Source organism: Scyliorhinus canicula, chromosome 13, assembly GCF_902713615.1.
Source record: "Scyliorhinus canicula chromosome 13, sScyCan1.1, whole genome shotgun sequence".
Lineage (NCBI taxonomy): Eukaryota > Metazoa > Chordata > Chondrichthyes > Carcharhiniformes > Scyliorhinidae > Scyliorhinus > Scyliorhinus canicula.
The window spans coordinates 61,576,673-61,596,726 of record NC_052158.1 but is presented as its reverse complement, the minus strand read 5'-3'; the positions used below and the strand labels follow the sequence as shown (position 1 = coordinate 61,596,726).

The window sequence follows — 20,054 nt, the reverse complement described above, 5'->3', positions numbered from 1 at the left end:
CAATGAAAGCATGATTTACAGCTGTTCAAGCGGAGAGACATTTCTAAAGCTTTAAGGGACGTTCTAGGCTGGTCAGGTTTCTGGTGACACGGACAGGTTTCCCCAGTAGACATTCAATCGCAAACTGAGTAGAATGCTGGCAAAGCCAGGTGCTAAACCTCCCTGCAAAAGTACTGCTGCAGCAAAATATTTGTACAAAAACTTGACATCTCTGAAGCTCCAGACCCCTGCTCTGACCCCTGGGCTAATGCAGGGTGAATCTAAGGCAGAATGAGCAGGGAAGCGCCAGGCTCCAGCTTCAATCTGTGCTGAGTTTGTTCATCTCAAGCATCAGAATTGCTTTGAGTTAGGGGAGAGAGAAAGTGTGGAGGGGAAATGATTCAGGCCAGGGTCCCAACTGATATTTGGTGCCCCCTGTTGGGTAGTGTGCAATTGCCAATATAACCACATATATCTCAGTTGCTAAGAACCCTGTGGCCAAATAGGGACTGAGGAATATAGGAACATAGAACTTTGGAGCAGGAGTAGGCCATTCAATCCTTCGAACCTGCTCCATTCGATAAGATCACGGACGATCTGTTTGTAGTCTCAACTCCACTTTCCTCCCTTGTTGATCAAAACTCAATTGGACTCTATTGAATAAATTCAATGACGCAGCCTCCACTGCTTTCTGCGGAAGAGAATTCCACAGACCAACCATCCTCTGAGAGAAAAACATTCTCCTCAACGCTGTCTAAAAAGGGACCCCTCTGATTCTGAAACTGTGCCCCATGGCTGTCGTCTCCCTCACGAGGAAACATCCTCCTCTATCAAATCCCTTTAAATGTTTCAGAAAGATCATCTCTTATTCTTCTAAACTCCGATGGGTATAGGTCCAACTTCACAGAATCACACGGTGCAGGAGACCCTTCGGCCCATCGGGTCTGCACCGACACGTGAAATACACCTGACCTAACTACCAAATCCCATTTACCAGCACTTGGTCCCACAGTCTATTTCGGCTCTTTATCATAAACTAAGCCCTTCACCTACAATGCCTGTGAGCATTTTTCATCTGGACCAAGTCCGCTTGGACAATGTCAAGACAGTCAGGCAATAGTCAGTAGAGGAAGGGAAGAAGATGTTACAAAGCAAAGGAACATAAAATCACTCCATTCTTCAGCCATATCGAACTGTTGGGTCACATAGAACATGGGGGGGGGGGGGGGGGGGGGATGAGGTTTCCTCCTCACAGGAGGGTAAAGTTCAGATCTTCCCCTTACATTCCCACACATTTTACTGTACCTAGGACAGCAGAAGATAACTCCTCTTGACAATGTAAACTCACATCTACAGAAATCATTCAATCTACAATAATATGAATGTAACACAGCGGGAATTATTATTTCAATTGGCTTGGCCTTGAAGTAAATAGTTTAAGTTTAGAAAAGCAGAAACCAATCACAAACATTGATAACAGCAATGGTGGCAAATCCTAAATGTTTGGCTTCATTCAAAAGTAGAACCTGAGTTACATTCAGAAGAATGGTTGGCTGTTTGCAGGTTACACTTTCCAGCTCTGGTCTCCCATCCGCTCTTCTCCTCCCTTTAACTCTTCCACTTCCTTCCTACTATCTCTTCCTCACTCCAACCTCCCTCTCCCTTCTACCCAGCACCCTCTTCCCTTATTTCCTCCCCACCACTATCTTTTCATTCCTCCACACCATTCGCTATGCTTTCATCATCCTTCCTTCCATGTTCCCCTCCATCCTCCGTCCCCTCCTCCTCCCTTGCCTCCATCCACTCTCCTCGTTCCTCACTACCTTTCCCCACTCTGTGCCCACTCTCTTGCCCTCCTCATCCTCCCCAACCTCTCTCCTCCCCTCATCCTCCCCAACCTCTCCCTCCTCCTCCCAAGAACAAAGAACAAAGTACATCACAGGAACAGGCCCTTCGGCTCTCCAAGCCCATGCCGACCATGCTGTCCATCTAAACTAAAATCTTCTACACTTCCTGGGTCCGTATCCCTCTATTCCCATCCTATTCATGTATTTGTCAAGATGCCCCTTAACTGTCACTATCGTCCCTGCTTCCACCACCTCCTCCGGCAGCGAATTCCAGGCACCCACTACCCTCCGTGTAAAAAAACTTGCCTCGTACATCTCCTCTAAACCTTGCCCCTCGCACCTTAAACCGATGCCCCCGAGTAATTAACCCCTCTATCCTGGGTAAAAGCCTCTGACTATCCACTCTGTCTATGCCCCTTATAATTTTGCAGACCTCTATCCGGTCGCCCCTCAACCTCCATCGTTCCAGTGAGAACAAACCAAGTTTATTCAACCGCTCCTCATAGCTAATGCATCCCTCTCCTCCTCCTCCCCTCTCCCTCTCCTCTCCCTCCAGAATTGATGGCATTTCTTTAAAAGTACTGACGTGTGTCTGGGTCGATTAACACTCTCAGCATCTTGGCCACTGTGTGTGTGTGTGTCCCAGTTAACCCAGTGATGTAACAAGACACCTGAGGAAGATAAGAGATTGCACCCAAAAATAAATCACATTTGTAACCGAACTTAAAACCAAAGTTTTGCAAAAACAAAACCCTTTTAATGCCAATTGAAGATCGATAAAACAGAAATGAGAGCTGTAAGCGTGATATGTGTAGCAGTTTGAGAAGCTGGATCATTCACATGGTTCTATGAGATTGCACTTTCTCACTCTCTGAACTAACCTCTCCCGGGAAAGTCCGGCACGAAGTTCAGAGGTCCGATCTGTCGGAGTTGGAAGGCGGTCCGCACTTCATGGCAACTTGGGCTCCTCAGGTGGACCCCACTGAACCAAGCGAGTAACGACCACAGGAGCAAGAGCCACTTCAGCCGCTGCGGGTTCATTTCCATAACGCAGGTAGACAAGGAGGATGAACACACTTTGTTTACCCCCCACCCCCTCCCCTCCTCACCACCCCTCCCTCCCAAACCGCCCCCTTCCCCCCACACACACCCCAAAGCTCTCTCCTCGAGTCACAAAAAATAATAATTTATTTTTTTTTTGTCCCTCCCCTGCTCCTGTGCAAAGAGAGGAGGAGGGGGAAAATCCAAAGTTTTGAAAGTTCAGCTCATCATCCTAGGGGAGGCAGAGTGTGAGAGCTCCTGAGGTGCAGACTGCTGTCCCAGCAATGTGAAATCCTTGGCTGCTCCTGCTTGAGGGAAGCTCGATCTCTCTCTCCCACACTCTCTCTCTGAACTATTAGCCCGCCAGTGCCTCTGGAGTGCACAGCTCCAACTTGCCTTGTGCCGACTGTCCAGGCAGCTTGGGGATGGGGCTGTGTGCAGTAGGGCCTCGCCCATTGGCTCGCTATTCTTAGCCCTGACAGTCTGTGAAGCCTCCTTTAAAGCACCACCGCCCCCAACAAACGCCTCATTGTACAGCCCCCGGCTGCACTTGTCCCTTAAAACCCGCCGCTCTCTCGCTCACTTTGATATTTTGGACTCTAGTCTCTGTGAACCAGATTTTTGAACAGGACTCTCTGATGGATGGGAAGGAAAATGGTATTTTTTTTAATGTCCTCTGCAGAATAGCGGTGAGAAAGCATCAGTTCAAGATTTGATTCTCCGTTAGCAGTAAATTGTAATCTAAAGGAGACCTGTGTCATTGTGTGTGTGTGTAATGTGTATTTCTGTCTATTTGTGTCATTCTCTCTTCCCTAACCATGCCTGTACAGCTAGCCATTGTTACTATAAATAATTACCTAACACTAAAATTAGTGGCTCCTGGCCACATTTTTTTAAAATTTAGAATACCCAATTCTTTCCTTTCCCAATTAAGGGGCAAATTAGCATGACCAATCCACCTACCCTGCACATCTTTGGGTTGAGACCTCTGCAGACACGGGGAGAATGTGCAAACTCCGTATGGACAGTGATCCAGGGCTGGGATCGAACGAGCGTCCTCGGTGCTGTGAGGCAGCAGTGCTAACCACTGCGCCATCATGCCAACCTGGCACCTGGCCATAAACAAAATACTGGGGTTCATTTCTCCAGGGACAGAATTGGTAAATACAGGGGTTATGTTAAATCTGCGTGCAACGTTGATTGGGCCACACTTGGAGAACTGCATAGAGCCATGGTCTCCACATCAGGAAAATGACATGGAGACTTTGGTGAAATTTGCAAGGATGATCCCAGAACGGAGAGAGGTTATAACTTTTTTCTCTCCCTCTAAAGAAAGAGCTTACATTATAGAAGTCTTTAAATTTATGAAAGGGTTCAATAAATACAAAGCAGAATAAATCTAATAAGGAAATTCTTTATCCTGTGCGATTGTACAACTTATCGCCACAGGGAGCAGTTCATGCAGTTAGCACAGGGAAAGCTAGATAGATACACGATGGGGAAAATGAACAGAAGGATATGTTGAAAGGGTTAGATGAGAAATGGTGGGAGGAGGCTTGTGCGGAATGTAGACATCTGGATGGACATGTTGGAGCACTTGACTCAGAATAGCTTCTGAAGGCCTGTTTCTGATTTATGGACTCCGTAATTCAATCTCTGTCTGTCTATCTATCTATCTGTCTGCCTGTCTATCTGACTGCCTGTCTATCTGCCTGACTGTCTGTCTATCTGCCTAACTACCTGTCTGCCTGACTATTTGCCTGACTACCTGTCTGCCTGTCTATCTGTCTGTCTGTCTACCTATCTAACTGTTGACTATCTGTCTGTCTGCCCAGCTATCTATCTGCCAAACTATCTGTCTATCTGTCTGTGTATTGCCAATATTTATCTCCATTCATATCTATATTCATATGTGTATTATCTTTCAGTATGTCCGCTTTAATTAGCAAGTCTTTTACTTAGTGATAACGTCCCGACCTCTTCCACATATGGTGCAGAGTTCAAACTCCACTCAGGACAGAGGTAGTGAGTGGGGACCAGAGTTCCAGCTCTGGATTGCAGGTTGGCGTCCATCAGAATGCTTGGTTCCAGTGAGTGTATGTGTTAACTGCAGCTCCCCACCCCCTCTCTCCCTCCATGTATTGGATGGACTGTGAAAGCCAACACAAAACCCTCCAACCGTGTCAGAATAACATCCCTACTGATCATTGAGGCAGTGTTCAAATCACAACGTGTTAATCTTGTCAATCACGCTGCAATTCTTTCTATTGTGAAGGTGCGAAGACACCAGCTCCAAGTGGAATGGAGTGCAGCAGGAATTGAACCTGTGCTCATTCATGGCTGCAGTGCGGAGATGATTGGCTCAATGCAATGCTGTCAACTTTTGTCTTTTAAACTGAAGGTGATATTCCAGCGCTTCCAATCAAGAAACCAAAGACCGTGACCAAAGAGGAGTGGTCACACAATGCGAGCCTTGAAACTGCAGCTTAGATCTTTCCTGCACCTGCTGTCATGGACATTTACCAGGGTCATGAGGCCAGCCGCAAGGCACCAACGTTTGACCCTGCGATCATTTCCAAGGGGCAGGAGCACCCTGGTAATTCCCCCCACCAAAAACCAGTGGCTAGTTTGGTTAAACACGGGAATATGTTAATCCTGCATACCTTCCCCCAGCCCCCACCTTTCAGGGAGACAAGTCATAGAATCATAGAATTTACAGTACAGAAGGAGGTCATTCGGCCCATCGAGTCTACACCGGCCCTTGGCAAGGACACCCTACCCAAGCCCACGCCTCCACCCGATCTCCGTAACCCAGTAACCCCACCTAACCTTTTTTGAAATTTAGGGCAATTTAGCATGGCCAATCCACCTAACCTGCACGTCTTTCGGGACTTGTGGGAGGAAACCGGGAAACCCGGAGGAAACTCACGCAGACACGGGAAGAACGTGCAGACTCTGTACAGTCAGTGACCCAAGCCGGGAATCGAACCTGGGACCCTGGAGCTGTGAAACAACTGTGCTAACCACTGTGCAACCGTGCCCGCCTGTTACAAGCCTGTAATTGCAATCCAAAACATTTCAATCATGGTTTGGCCCCTTATATAAACCTTTCAAGGGTTCTCCTTAGCCTTTGTATCATTTGTTTATTTTCTTTAAAATGTCTTCATCTCCAGTTCCAAGATGGAACCGTGCTCCGTGCTGTGCTTGAGTGGAAAAGCTTGAAAGGGGGCCTGATAGTTGGGAGCCTGATTATGTTTTTATGAAGCCTCTTTGTATATTCTTGCTTGTTAAAGGCGCTATATAAATGCAAGTTGTTGCTGTGGTTCAGTTGACTTTGCCTGTCAATCTCACTGAAAACTGTTCTTGGATCCTGCTATAAATCTGAGGAAACTCCTTTCCTTTTGCCTGAGGGAACGTGGGATTTACAGCCTGCGATTCCTTCCCAGATGACTCCAGGTCAGATCCATTTTCAACCCATGACAAACACTTAATGCTGCAGCATTCCTGAGGGTGATCCATGCCAAAAGATTAACACTGCTACATGGCATGTTGTTTATTGCTGGGGGAGGGGGTAAGGGAGACAGGGTGGTGATGGTGGGGTGCGGGAATTGGCGGTAAATGTGTACAGTGCGGTGATAGTCAACATTTACACATTAGCTGACAGTCGTACTGTTCCATGCTTGTGCCAACTTATCTTGGAGTTCCAATCAGTTATTCAGCCCAAAGCTGGACGAGGCGAACCGCAAGACCACAAGTTTTCATAGATTATAGAATTCCTACAATGTGGAAGAGGCCATTCAGCCCATCGAGTCTGCACTGACTCTCTAAAAGAGCACCCTACCTTGGAAAACTCCCCTGCCCAGTCTCTGTAAGCTGGGAAGAGGCTCTTATGGACCATAAAGACCAGCACGCACCAATTGCGTCGAATGGTCTGTTCTTGTGTCGCCGATTCTATATAACAAGAGTTGTGATTCAGGGAACATACCAATTCTGATCTCAATGCTCACCTTCCTCTCACTCATCCACTCCACAGTCAAGACTCAGCTGGGGTAAGGAGAAGACAAGATTCAGTTAAGAACTGTCAATATCACTGAACTGCCCAACATTTGTACAAGAGCCGACTGTAGCCTGAGCATGCAAAGCTAGTCTATGAGTTGTCACATGGCTTAGTTACTGACATGACAACTGTGTTTTAAGACATTTGTAACCATTCCATATTACTTGCTCGCGTTATCATTTTGTCAACTGATTAAATGTTACCAAGAGCAAATATGGCCTTTCATGCTCGTGTGTGGATTTGGGACAAGTTGAAGTCCGCAGTAGTATTATTGAGTCATAAAGTCTAGGGCCCCCAAAGCTGAACCCTTACACGGAGGTTCCCCCACTGGGTATATTCCACCCCTGCTGCACCCACCGCCCCTGCCTCCTTCACCTGAAACCCACTAGAAAATGAGTAATGCCCATTAAAAGTACAATGTTTGATATTTTACAAAACTTTCCTTGATTTATTTATACAGGGCTCCTGGAATGGTGAACAGATGTGAAATGCTTTTGATTCTGTAAAGTTGCAAATTTTGCAACACAAACCTCAACATAAATACAAACCACCTGGAAGTCACATTATTCAGGATTACTTGACCGAAGGAACATTTTTATGTTTACTTAATCTTGTTTCTTTCCTGTTAACTTTTAAGCTCTTTGCTCTGATCTCTCTCTTCCCAAACCAGAGAGCAAGAGAGCAGCTACAGATCCCTTCTTCCTGAACTAACCACTATGGGGAGATGCCAGATGCATTGCGCCTGATCTCCCCCCGGACTACAGTTCCTGCTTTCTGTCAAGTGTAGCTGAAGTTTGTTTGACGTAAGTTGTCATGGTGGCTGGGGACTGCCAGTTCCAGTTGGCCATGATCCTCAAGCTCTCAGCGCATGACTTCCTCCCTCAAAACTGCCTCACATTGCCGCCATTTCATAGCATCCTTAAACGATTCATCACAAAGAGGCCGTTCAATCCGGCATGCCTGCGTCAACTCTTTACTGGAGCCCTCCACTTAATCCCAATCGGCTGTTTTTACCCCCATAGCCTTACGTTAGCAGGAATGAATCCAGAAGGATCACTCGAATCTCGGGTATACTTCAACGTCAAACGGTTTATTACGCTAGCGGGGAGCAGTCTGCTGGGAATATCAAGCGTTTGTCTGCCGGGCATATGAAATCATGAACATTTATACAGTCATGGAAACAGCTACACAGCCCATGTTGGCTGGATGCAATTCAATAACAATTATTGGTTGCCAGGCAGCATGGGGCTGCGTTGTCTGCTCAACAACAGGTGGAGGCCCTCCCTTATCGACTGTCCTTGGGTTCTGCGGTTCTGTGCTGCAAACAGCATTCCTCAGAGGCAGCTGCTGATAAGGGATGTCCCGCTGCATCAGCCATTCCCATGTATATCTGTGGGAAGTAAAAAGGATTCACAAATGGTCAAGTCCTTTAACCATAAACCCCATGATGCCTCACAAACTGCTATGTTTCGCTTTGAAGCAGGTTTTCAGATTATATAGGATTGTTAGTGTGTATTATGTATGTGTGTTAGTGTGTATAATTATAGCTTGTGTGTGTGCATTATTACTGTTATTTGTGATTAGTATGTATCTATAGAATGTGCATGGATATGCATTCAACACACCACATGCATATATTGCAGGTCCCTCTGCCCAGGGCCCATGCCTACACTACATAATTTTTCTCGTAAAAATATATCCGGTTCTCTTTTGAAAGTTATTGTTCAATTTGTTCTATGTCCAGTAGATCTCACAAAGTAGTTCTGAGTCTTGTGTGGTTGAACATTAACTATTATTAAAATATATTACTATGTACCTATGCTTGCTTCAACACAGGTCTCTGTCCATTCCACAAGTGACTCTAGTTTCAGGATATGAGTCTCTTTCAATCACAGTGGACTGTACCATTTCCAGTTCAAGGGTGGCATGGTGGCACAGTGGTTAGCCCTGCTGCCTTACAGCGCCAGGGATCCGGATTCAATTCCGACATTGGGTGACTGCGTGAAGTTTGCACATTCTCCCTGTGTCTGTGTGGGCTTTGGTGCTCTGGTTTCCTCCCACAGCCCAAAGCTGTGCAGGTTAGGTGGATTGGCATTCTAAATTGCCCCTTAGTGTCCAAAGATGTGCAGGTTACAAGGAGTTATGGGGATAGGACGGGTGAGTGAGCATAGGTAGGGTGCTCTTTCAGAGGCTTACAGACCCGATGGACCGAATGGCCTCCTTATGCAAAGTAGGGATTCTATGGATTTATGCCAAATGCACTTGCACTGCACTTCCACCCCTGCCCCAATTCGTTACCCAACATGTTTACATTATAATCGTGGTATGCCCTTTCTCCACCTCAAGTCTCTGACATCATAAATTCAGATCATCTGCAAGCTTGACAATTCTTACAGACCTTACTCTGTTCTGCTCAGGGACCATTGAGTCATTCCATTCCTTCCGGAGACCGTGTTTACTCTGTTGCTTCATGGTATGAACCTGGTTTTCCTTTGTCCGTGTTGTCTGCAGTGATATTGTGGCAGCTGAAGGTGTCTCTCCCTGTCGTTTGGATGTTCCTCATCAGTGGGCTCACTTTACAGTTTGGATTCTATTGTGACACTGATCTTCCACGTGCCTGTGCCTCACAGATGTGAGCTCTGGCGAATTGATGGCCTTGAGTTCCTTGCTCCAGCATCATCTTGCGTGTCACCTGGAGGTTGTAGGGTCTGTGCCGTAGTGTTTACAGGTAATGCGACAGCAACTGTTGTGGGCCTGGAGTTGAGGGTCATCCTTCTGTTTCTGGCCGCTTTCCTGTGTGTCTTCCACTTAAGGTACAATGGCTATTCGCTGAAGGCTTGGCTGGTCTAACCAAGTAGGAGCTTCTGCCGCCTGCAAAGCAATTGGACAAAACTGCTCTACAAAGAGTGAAGACAATTCAGAGCTGGCTAGGCAGGAATGTGGAGTTGAGATTGAAACCAGATTAGCCATGATCTTATTGAATGGTGGAACAGGCTCGAGGGGCCGAGTGGCCTACTCCTGCTCCTAATTCATTTGTTTCTACAAATCCCAGTCTCTTTACTGCTTTTTCAAAGCGCTGGACAAACTCATCATGGCGTTCGTATGGGGGGGTAAAAATGCTAGGATCCCAAAGAAGGTCTTACAAAAAACAAAAACCAGGGGAGGGTTAGCCCTCCCGAATCTACAATTCTACCACTGGGCAGCAACAGCCGAGCGAGTAAGGGGATGGATCCAGGAGCCAGAAGCTGAGTGGGTGCGTGCGGAGGAGGCCTCCTGCATGGGAACCTCCCTCCGGGCCCTCGCCACGGCAGCACTCCCATCCCCACCCAAAAAACACTCCAGCAGCCCAGTGGTGACAGCCACCCTCCAATCCTGGAACCAACTGCGGCAGCAACTTGGCCTGACCAAAATGTCAAACAGGGCTCCCATCTGCAACAACCATAGGTTCACACCAGCACTGACTGACGCCACCTTCAAAAGGTGGAGGCAGGACGGGGGGACACTGACAGTCAGGGACCTATACACGGACGACAGGATCGCAACACTGGACGAACTGACAGAGAAATTTCAGCTAGCTGGGGGGAACGAGCTACGGTACCTGCAGCTCAAAAACTTCCTACGAAAGGAGACAAGGACGTACCCACAACCGCCACGACAGACACTACTGGAAGACCTACTGGACGCAAGTATCCTAGAGAAAGGGAACTGTAGTGACATGTATGACCGACTGGTAGATAGGGACGACACCATACTGGACGCAACAAGGAGGAAATGGGAGGACGACCTGGGGATGGAGATAGGGTGGGGACTCTGGAGCGAAGCACTGCATAGGGTCAACTCCACCTCCACGTGCGCAAGGCTCAGCCTGACGCAACTAAAAGTGGTACATAGAGCCCACTTAACAAGAACCCGTATGAGTAGGTTCTTCCCGGAGGTGGAAGACAGATGTGAACGGTGCCAAAGAGGCCCGGCCAACCACGCCCACATGTTCTGGTCTTGCCCCAGACTCGTGGAGTACTGGACAGCCTTCTTCGAGGTTATGTCCAAAGTGGTGGGAGTGAGGGTGGAGCCATGCCCGATAGTGGCGGTCTTCGGGGTTTCAGAACAGCCAGATCTATTCCTGGGGAGGAGGGCGGACGCCCTTGCCTTTGCCTCCCTGATCGCCCGCCGTAGAATCCTGTTTGGCTGGCGGTCAGCAGCACCGCCCAGAGCTGCGGACTGGCTGTCCGACCTCTCGGAATCTCTCCAAATGGAGAAAATCAAATTTGCCATCCGAGGGTCGGACGACGGCTTCCACAGAACGTGGGAGCCATTCATGCAACTGTTCCGGGACCTATTTGTGGCCAATGTACAAGAGGAAGAATAGTCGGGGGAAGGTAGCGGGAGGGGGGGGGGCTACAGGTTCGTTACGGGGGTTCGATGGCTAGCTAAGGCCCAAAACCAAACTAAATAAACATGTTGGGGGGGGGGGGGGGGGGGCGCAGTTACTACTACGAAGATGCTTACCTGTAAATATGTATGTTAATTTTTGCGTGTTTGTTTTTTTTTTCTCTCCTAACAATTTGTAATTTGTTCAATATAAAATATGAAAACTGAATAAAAACATTTATAAAAAAAAAGAGTCTCTTTACTGGTGGACCTCTTGAGAACTTGCAGTTCCGTGTAGCTGACGACAGAAGTTGCCTTGGCATCTTCTGCCATTTTAAGTTGGTTCTCTGCTCAGAAGAGAACAAGATTGGTTTCGGATGACATCCATGTCTTAAATATCTGCTTCTCGCCATACGTTAGTGGTTGTAGGATTGTGTCTGTGACTGGAAGTCGGATTCCTCCAGACCCATGGATTGGTATGTTGTGTGTCACCAGAGATTTCTCAGCCACAGTTCCTTATCCGAGAACACTGTAACAGTGGCTCCCGTGTCCAATTTGAATTTGGTAGGTGACCGATCAAAAAGAGAATCCAAGATCTTTGACCTCACCCAAGAAGCACGGTTGGGTCTCTTACTGGAGTGGTACCTCAATCTCATGGATCATCTTGGGATCCTCTGCCCAACTGGGCATCTTAGCTTTGCATTGCTTTCCAAAGGGTCTGATGTGGTTGCAGTTGAAATACTGCACTGAGATTACTGAACATTGCTCTCGCCTGTAAGGTCATTACCCATCCCCCTGTGATCAGTTTGGGTATTGCCTTCCTTGGCCTGGAGTCTCCATGCCCCTTGGTTGCTTTACTAGCTGGACAGTTGGCGTCGCTCTGTACCATGGTTTGCTTTCGCCACGTAAAATGGGTGGAGCTGTTGGCAGATGCCAAGCTGTCTGACTATTTAGATTACTTTTTCTAGAGCCCTTGGCTTGTAGTATGTCAGCCACTCCAACAAGAAGTCTGTCCCTTGTGAGTTCTGAATTAAGATCATCATAGTCACGGTCTTAATTTGTATATAAAGGAGTCAACCAGTTCTCCAGGCTGTCGGACGCATTTGTTGAAATTCGCTCTAAACTTTTGTTCCTTCTTAGATTAAAGTATGTTATCAAATTATTTTAGAACCTCATCAAATTTATCTGAGGATTTGTTCATTCCTTGCCCTGCAATAATATTGTCAGCGATTGGACCTCCTGAATATAGTACTATTCACTCGTTCAGCTTCTGCCATTTTATCTAATAGAGAAATTATCTTGTTTTTTTCGGGATCTTTTCTGCCAATGTTTCCAAATTTGTGTTAGGACTGGCCCTTCGATCAGTGCCAATTGATCTGTTAATGGTGATTTATTGTCCACGGTTGCTTTAAAGTTCAGGGGGGTACAGAGTCTTCTCGCACTGGTCGTGCTTTGGTGGGCTCTCTTGGTAATGGTGGTCCCGACCTCCTTGTTTTTAGTTTTGTGTAGCGATTTTCCTCAATCAACTATTCTGGGCCTCTCTTGTGATATTTTTCCTGCTGTCTTCCTGCTTGCAATTCTGCATTGGAGCTTCTTTCAGGCAATCTCTCACTCTGTGTCTCACTCTCTCCCTCTCTCTCTCTGTCTTCATTTCAGATCCTTTCAGTCAGGTCAGAATGCTGCTCCTTTAATGTTCCAGCCTTTGAATTTCTGCTCCAGCTTCTCTGAGCTTCCGGGTTTTCCGTTAGCTGCCGCCATGTTTTTTTTTGTTCAGCAGGTCTCACAAAGAGGTTCTGAATCTTATAGGGTTGAACATTAGCTGTTCATTGATAGCACGTAACCATGTACCTATCTGTAGGATATGGTCCAAGCCATGAGCTAACTCCGTGCTTGCTTCTACACAGGTCTCTGTCCAGTCCATAACTGACTCTAGTTGCAGGTCATGTGTCTCTTTACAACACACTGTGAGTGGTACTGTTTCCCAGTCCCACTTTAACCCTTGCTATGCCAGATACCCATGTGCCGTAGTATCGGCTTCCACCACCTTGCCAGTTGGTGCATTGCAGTTCATGACAAGGCACAGTGTTAAAAAAAAACTCTTTGTGGCTCCCCTCTGGTTCTTTGGAAAGTCACCTTAAATTTGTGTCCTCTGATTTGCAATTGTTCTGCCAATGGAAACAATTTCCATCAAAACCATCACCCCAAATGTCCACTCTCGCAGTGCAAAAGCCTTCCAATCAACTGGAAAATAATAAACTCTTTATTGCCTGAATAAATGATTCTTGATTGTCAGTCAAATAGCTATTTTTGATCCTATGTCTGGTATTTTTATTACCAATAAGCAAAAGTGTTCAAAGATGCATTTTTTTAAAAACGCACCATTTTATTGCCCAATGATTCCCCCCCCCCCCCCCCCCCCCCCCCCCACTCCACGGATTTATTTGCAGCTGGGACCTCGGGATTAATCTGCAATTCCTGGGGACTCTAGGGCAATCCTGGAGGGTTGGCTTTCGGTGGCTCTCTCTGGTTTGGTACAGAGCTATATAACCGAGGATGTTCAATCCATCGCAGGTCGGCCTGAAGGGGGAGGGAAATCAATTGGCATTCCTACTCTGTGCACTAACCAGTGACTGGACTGTGGATCTTGAGGCAGAACAGGATTAATCATGGATATGATGGCCTCATTTCACTTCCCCAACCACTGGAACAGCCTCAAGGGAAAATTGTTCATTTATGTGCTTTTTTTAGGTAAACGTCTATCCAAAGAACCAACGAAAAAGGTAATGCCTCCCACCTTCAGCGGGACGTAGTACAAGGAGGCTAATGCCTTCAGTTCATGTCAGACCTGCCCAAGGCCCAACCACCATTGAGGCTTGGGCCTCATTTACATTGGATCAGTGACTTGCGGAGACTGCGGAACCTCTCCAAGCATTTTAATGACAAATGCATTTTAAATTTTAGGCCATATTTGCATTATCAAGGCTAGGAGAGGAAAGATAAGCAATTAGTGGAGAAAGTAAGTGGCTAGAAGGGAGGGGAGTAATCGGGAGGCGGTAAGCAATAGGGCAGATGTAGAGTGGATGATCAAGTTTGGGGGTAAGTGACTGGGACAGAGTTACAACATAATCTAACTTCGTGCCATATTATGGCAGTGAGGCAACATAATGCAGCATATTTGGGGCGGGATTCTCCCATCCGCGGCAGAGTATCCACGCCGTCGGAAACGCCGTCGTGAACGGGCCGCTGGGAGTACCGATTCTGCCGCTACAGGGGGCCGGCACGGCGCCGGAGCGGTTCAGGCTGCTCCAGCCTTTCATCCCGGCATGAATTGTTCACCGCGGGATCCACGCATGCGCAGTGACACCGGCGTCAACGAGGGCATGCGCAGTGGTGCCGGTGCCAACCCGCGCATGCGCGGTGGCCTCCCTCAATGCGCCGGCCCCGACGCAACATGGCGTGGGAGTTCTGGGGCCGGCGCATTAGAACATAGAACAGTACAGCACAGAACAGGCCCTTCGGCCCTCAATGTTGTGCCGAGCAATGATCACCCTACTCAAACCCACGTATCCACCCTATACCCGTAACCCAACAACCCCCCCCCTTAACCTTACTTTTTAGGACACTACGGGCAATTTAGCATGGCCAATCCATCTAACCTGCACATCTTTGGACTGGGAGGAAACCGGAGCACCCGGAGGAAACCCACGCTCACACGGGGAGGAAGTGCAGACTCCGCACAGACAGTGACCTAGCCGGGAACTGAACCTGGGACCCTGGAGCTGTGAAGCATTTATGCTAACCACCATGCTACCGTGCTGCCCTGGGGAAAATAGGCCCAGGGAGCGAGAGGCCGACCCGCCAATCAGTGGGCCCCGATCGCGGGCCAGGCCCCATCGGAGGCCACCCCCAGGGTCAGAGCCCCCCTCCCGCCCCCACAGGCAGCTCCCCGACCCTGCACGCAGAGTTCCCGCCGGCTGCGACCAGGTGTGGACCACGCCGGTGGGACTCTGACTTTTTAGAGCGGCCGCTCAGCCCATCTGGGCCAGAGAATTGGCGACCCTGCCGCATAGAGCGGCCCGCGATCGGCGCTGCGCCAAAACCTCCGATTCTCCACTCCGCGGTTGCAGGGTTTCTCCGGCCCGGCATGGGGCTGGGAGAATCCCGCCCAAGGACTTAACTCCCAGTAAATTCTACTAATCTTCAGAAATAGTACGCTGTAACCTCTGAGTTCCAGTGCATTGTATCTGGGGTGGGGCAGTGACCCAGAGATGAACTGGGTGAACACTCTTCGACACTTCACGATAGGACAGTGGTTAGCACTGTTGCATCACAGCACCAGGTACCTGGCTTCGATTCCCGGCTTGGGTCACTGTCTGTGAGGAGTCTGCATCTTCTCCCCGTGTCTGCGTGGGTTTCCTCCACAAGTCCCAAAAGACGTGCTTTTAGGTGAATTGGACATTCTGAATTCTCCCTCAGTATAGTGAACAGGCGCCGGTATGTGGCAACTGGGGGTTTTCACAGTAACTTCATTGTAGTGTTAATGCAAGTTTACTTGTGACACTAATAAGATTATTATTATTCCTAGGTAAGGATTGCAGAGCAAATGCGACGAAAGTTCAAACCTCCGATGGGTAGTTGCCCTGCACTGGGAACCATCTTAAAACGTGATTTAAATCATAGTTCTGACTATTACATCAATAGCAGAAAACGTTAGAGGAATTCAAAAGCACTTCTAGCTTCTGGGTAAATATAGACTGACACGGGGGCAGCACGATGGCACAGTGGTTAGCATTAGAACATAGAACATAGAACAGTACAGCACAGAACAGGCCCTTCGGCCCTCGATGTTGTGCCGAGCAATGATCACCCTACTCAAACCCACGTATCCACCCTATACCAGTGACCCAACAACCCCCCCCCCCCTTAACCTTACTTTTTAGGACACTACGGGCAATTTAGCATGGCCAATCCACCTAACCCGCACATCTTTGGACTGTGGGAGGAAACCGGAGCACCCGGAGGAAACCCACGCACACACGGGGAGGACGTGCAGACTCCGCACAGACAGTGACCCAGCCGGGAACTGAACCTGGGACCCTGGAGCTGTGAAGCATTTATGCTAACCACCATGCTACCGTGCTACCCCCCTTGGTGCCTCACCCATTGGTGCCTCATGGCACTGAGATCCCAGGTTCGATCCCGGCTCTGGGTCACTGTCCATGTGGAATTTGCACATTCTCCCCATGTTTGCGTGGGTATCGCCCCCACACCCCAGAGATGTGCAGGCTAGGTGGATTGGCCACGCTAAATTGCCCCTTAATTGGAAAAAAAGAATTGGGTACACTAAATTTTTTTTTTTTAAATGTAGACTAACACAGTGATCTCCCACTGGACACCCTCGGCCCTACTCCCCACTATCTCCCAGCCGGCTCCCCCAAACTCCCACTAATCCTCCAAACCCCACAGGCCAGGCAAGATAGGATCGACTGAATTTCAAGTTAAGTAACCACGAGTGGAGTGACAATCAAACCCAATTGCCAATCCACTAGAAGTTACGGACTTTTCCATGCTAGCTTGGGTGCTCTACTGAATATCATTCTGGATGCATTGGGGTTGTTTTAGTATTAGGTATATTTGTGGGTTGGATGGTTTCAATAGTGGTTCGAAATGTGGGCACTGCTGGGTTTATTCTTGGGTAGTGTGGGCAAAATTGGTGTAATACAGAGTAAAGTTGAGAGTTAGATTGCTTTCACTGATGGGCAAATTGAAAGCTGGATTGAGTTTAGTATTGGGTAAACGTTGTGATTCTGGATTGCGTGCAGTGTGGATAGCTGAAGAGAGGGCCAGGGAGAGAAACCTGGGCCCTGGTCCTTCTCCTGTTTCCTGGCCCCTTATTCCTCTCCTCAGTTTAATCCTCCCACTCTAACATGCATATTTCTTGCTCCTTTCAAGATTCCCAAATCAATTCACCAAACAATCGCACAAAGTTCCCGATAAAATGATAATGTCCATTGTTGTCATCTGGGGTTACAAATATTGCCTGATATAATGATAATAATCTTTATGCCAACAAACAAACAAGCAGAATAGCCAGGTAGCCAAGAAACGGGCAAGTAGCCAAAGCATGAGAGGGAGAGATAGACCGGGAGAGGGGGGGGAGGAACAGCTAAACCTAAGAGGAAGGAAAGGCGAACCACAGGGCGGGGGAAGAGGGCAGAAGCGGGGGGGGGGGGGGGGGGGGGGGGGGGGGGGGGGTAGAGGGAAGAGACAGGGAACAATAGAGGAGAGCCAGGGAGGGGAAGGGGGGGAGGCAGGGAAACGTTAACAAACTTGGGGAGCACGGTAGCATGGTGGTTAGCATCAATGCTTCACAGCTCCAGGGTCCCAGGTTCGATTCCCGGCTGGGTCACTCTGTGCGGAGTCTGCACGTCCTCCCCGTGTGTGCGTGGGTTTCCTCCAGGTGCTCCGGTTTCCTCCCACAGTCCAAAGATGTGCGGGTTAGGTGGATTGGCCAGGCTAAATTGGCCTTAGTGTCCTAAAAAAAATAATGTTAATGGGGGTTGTTGGGTTACTGGTATAGGGTGGATACGTGGGCTTGAGTAGGGTGACCATTGCTCGGCACAACATTGAGGGCCGAAGGGCCTGTTCTGTGCTGTACTGTTCTAAAAAAAAAACTTGGCATCCACAGGAACAGAGAAAATGGGGAAGACGGGAGGGCCGCAGAAGGAAGCGGAAGTGCGCACGAGACGACAACGGCAGCGAACTCCGTCCGGGAGAAGCAAGGGACAACACCACGAACGGATGCCTACATATGTGTGTAAATAGCTTTGCCAAGTGTACAGAGCTGCTGCTGTTGAGCATAATACCGTCCGTTGACTTCTCGGGGAAAATTAAAACGTCAGCAGCAGCAGCGATCCATAGGGTGGGGGGGGTGAGTGCTTCATTGGGAGGGTGTGGGAAAACTGAGGCGCGTGGGGTAACGTCTAGTTAATTGCTATTGTATATTCTCTTTCTGCACTATGTTAATGTTCACTCTATTTTGCTGTGTTAGGATTGTTACTATTTATTATGAAAACTTTTGCAAAACTTTAATAAAAAATATATTTTTAAAAAATGATAATCTTTATTATTGTCACAAGTAGGCTTACATTAACACTGCAATGAAGTAACTGTGAAAATCCCCCAGTCTCCACATTCCGACGCCTGTTCGGGTACACAGAGGGAGAATTCAGAATGTCCAATTCACCTAACAGCACGACTTTTGGGACTTCTGGGAGGAAACCGGAGCACCGGGAGGAACCCCACGCAGACACGGGGAGAACGTGCAGAGCCACAGACAGTGACCTAAGCGGGAATCGAACCCGGGGCCCTGGCACTGTGAAGCAACAGTAATACCCACTGTGCTACCATCATGCAGCATGGATCATTAATATTAAGAGCAGTCACAATATAATGCATTGTTAGTTTGTGTGTGCCCAAGAGGTGATACCACCATGAAATGAAATGAAATGAAAATCACTTATTGTCACGGGTAGGCTTCAATGAAGTTACTGTGAAAAGCCCCTAGTCGCCACATTCCGGCGCCTGTCCGGGGAGGCTGGTATGGGAATCGAACCATGCTGCTGGCCTGCTTTGGTCTGCTTTAAAAGCCAGCGATTTAGCTCAGTGAGCTAAACCAGCCCCTGACTATTAAACAAGCCAAAGATTACGAATTTTACTTGGACAGAATAATGTAATATTGTTAATTTCACAAGAAAATATCCTATTGGTTATTTCTAACACTGTATAGATCGTAACATTGACTGACTGACTGAACTTTCATTTTTTTTTTAAATTCAGTGCCCAATTCGTTTTTTCCAATTAAGGGGCAATTTAGCGTGGCCAATCCACCTACCCTGCACATCTTTGGGTTGTGGGGGTGAAACCCACGCAAACACGGGGAGAATGTGCAAACTCCACACGGACAGTGACCCAGGGCCGGGATCGAACCTGGGACCTCAGCGCTGTGAGGCTGCAGTGCTAACCCACTGCGCCACCGTGCTGCCCGACTCAACTTTCATTAACGTGTTCTGCACGTTACGCCACATGGATATGGTGACAGGAAATTCATATTTTGGGAAACATTTAACACTTGCAATACAGATCAACTGCACAGGATCTTTTCCATTCTGCAGTTCATGATATTATTCAATATAATCATTTCATACATGGGGTGCAATTGGATTCTATTTTATCAGAAATCTCACAGGGTAGAAAGATCAAATGACTCCCTGAGCAAGAATAGACGTGTGGTGAATGTATAACGCATAATTCACACTGTGTATCACTGTGTCCCTGTGGTCTCCATCTGTGAGCCGTTGCGTGGCTCTGCCCACAGGGGATGAGGAGCTTGTACAGGGCTCCACCCTTGGCTCTGCCCATGGCTCCGCCCATGGCCCCTCCCACTAGAGGAAGTATAAAGTGCTGCGGTCTTGTGAGTCTGCCCTCAGTTCTTCTGGTCACAGGCAGGCTCAGTTATAAGTCAATTAAAGCCACAGTTTACTTCCTCTCATGTCTTGAGTGAATTGATGGTCGCATCAATTTAATCGTCTTTAAAAAAAACCACCATGGAATCAGCCCTCAAACCTGATCGACTGGAACCCGACCCGTAGGCCGCAGAAGCGAAGGAAATCTTTCTACATTGGCTTCGGTGCTTTAAGTCCTACCTGGCTGCATTGACTACCTCCGCTGTTACTGAAGAGCAGAAATTCAGTCTCCTACAC

General features: G+C 48.0%; 1 protein-coding gene and 1 long non-coding RNA gene across 4 annotated transcripts in view; one reads left to right on the top strand and one right to left on the bottom strand.

Moving 5' to 3' along the window:
* Window positions 1–2,929, bottom strand: part of gpc5b (glypican 5b) — a 687,897-nt gene extending 684,968 nt beyond the window's left edge. For all 3 annotated transcript variants that reach the window (XM_038816037.1, XM_038816038.1, XM_038816039.1), the window contains exon 1: window positions 2,708–2,929. In XM_038816037.1, coding sequence (XP_038671965.1) covers window positions 2,708–2,873 — 166 coding nt within the window. In that variant the 5' untranslated portion in view covers window positions 2,874–2,929. The remainder of the gene's footprint in view (window positions 1–2,707) is intronic.
* Window positions 2,930–3,285: 356 nt separating this feature from the next.
* Window positions 3,286–18,412, top strand: LOC119976312. Its single transcript, XR_005462909.1, has 3 exons — window positions 3,286–3,556; window positions 15,878–16,035; window positions 17,981–18,412. It is a non-coding gene; the product is annotated as an uncharacterized LOC119976312 (long non-coding RNA).
* The last annotated feature ends 1,642 nt before the right edge of the window (window positions 18,413–20,054 follow it).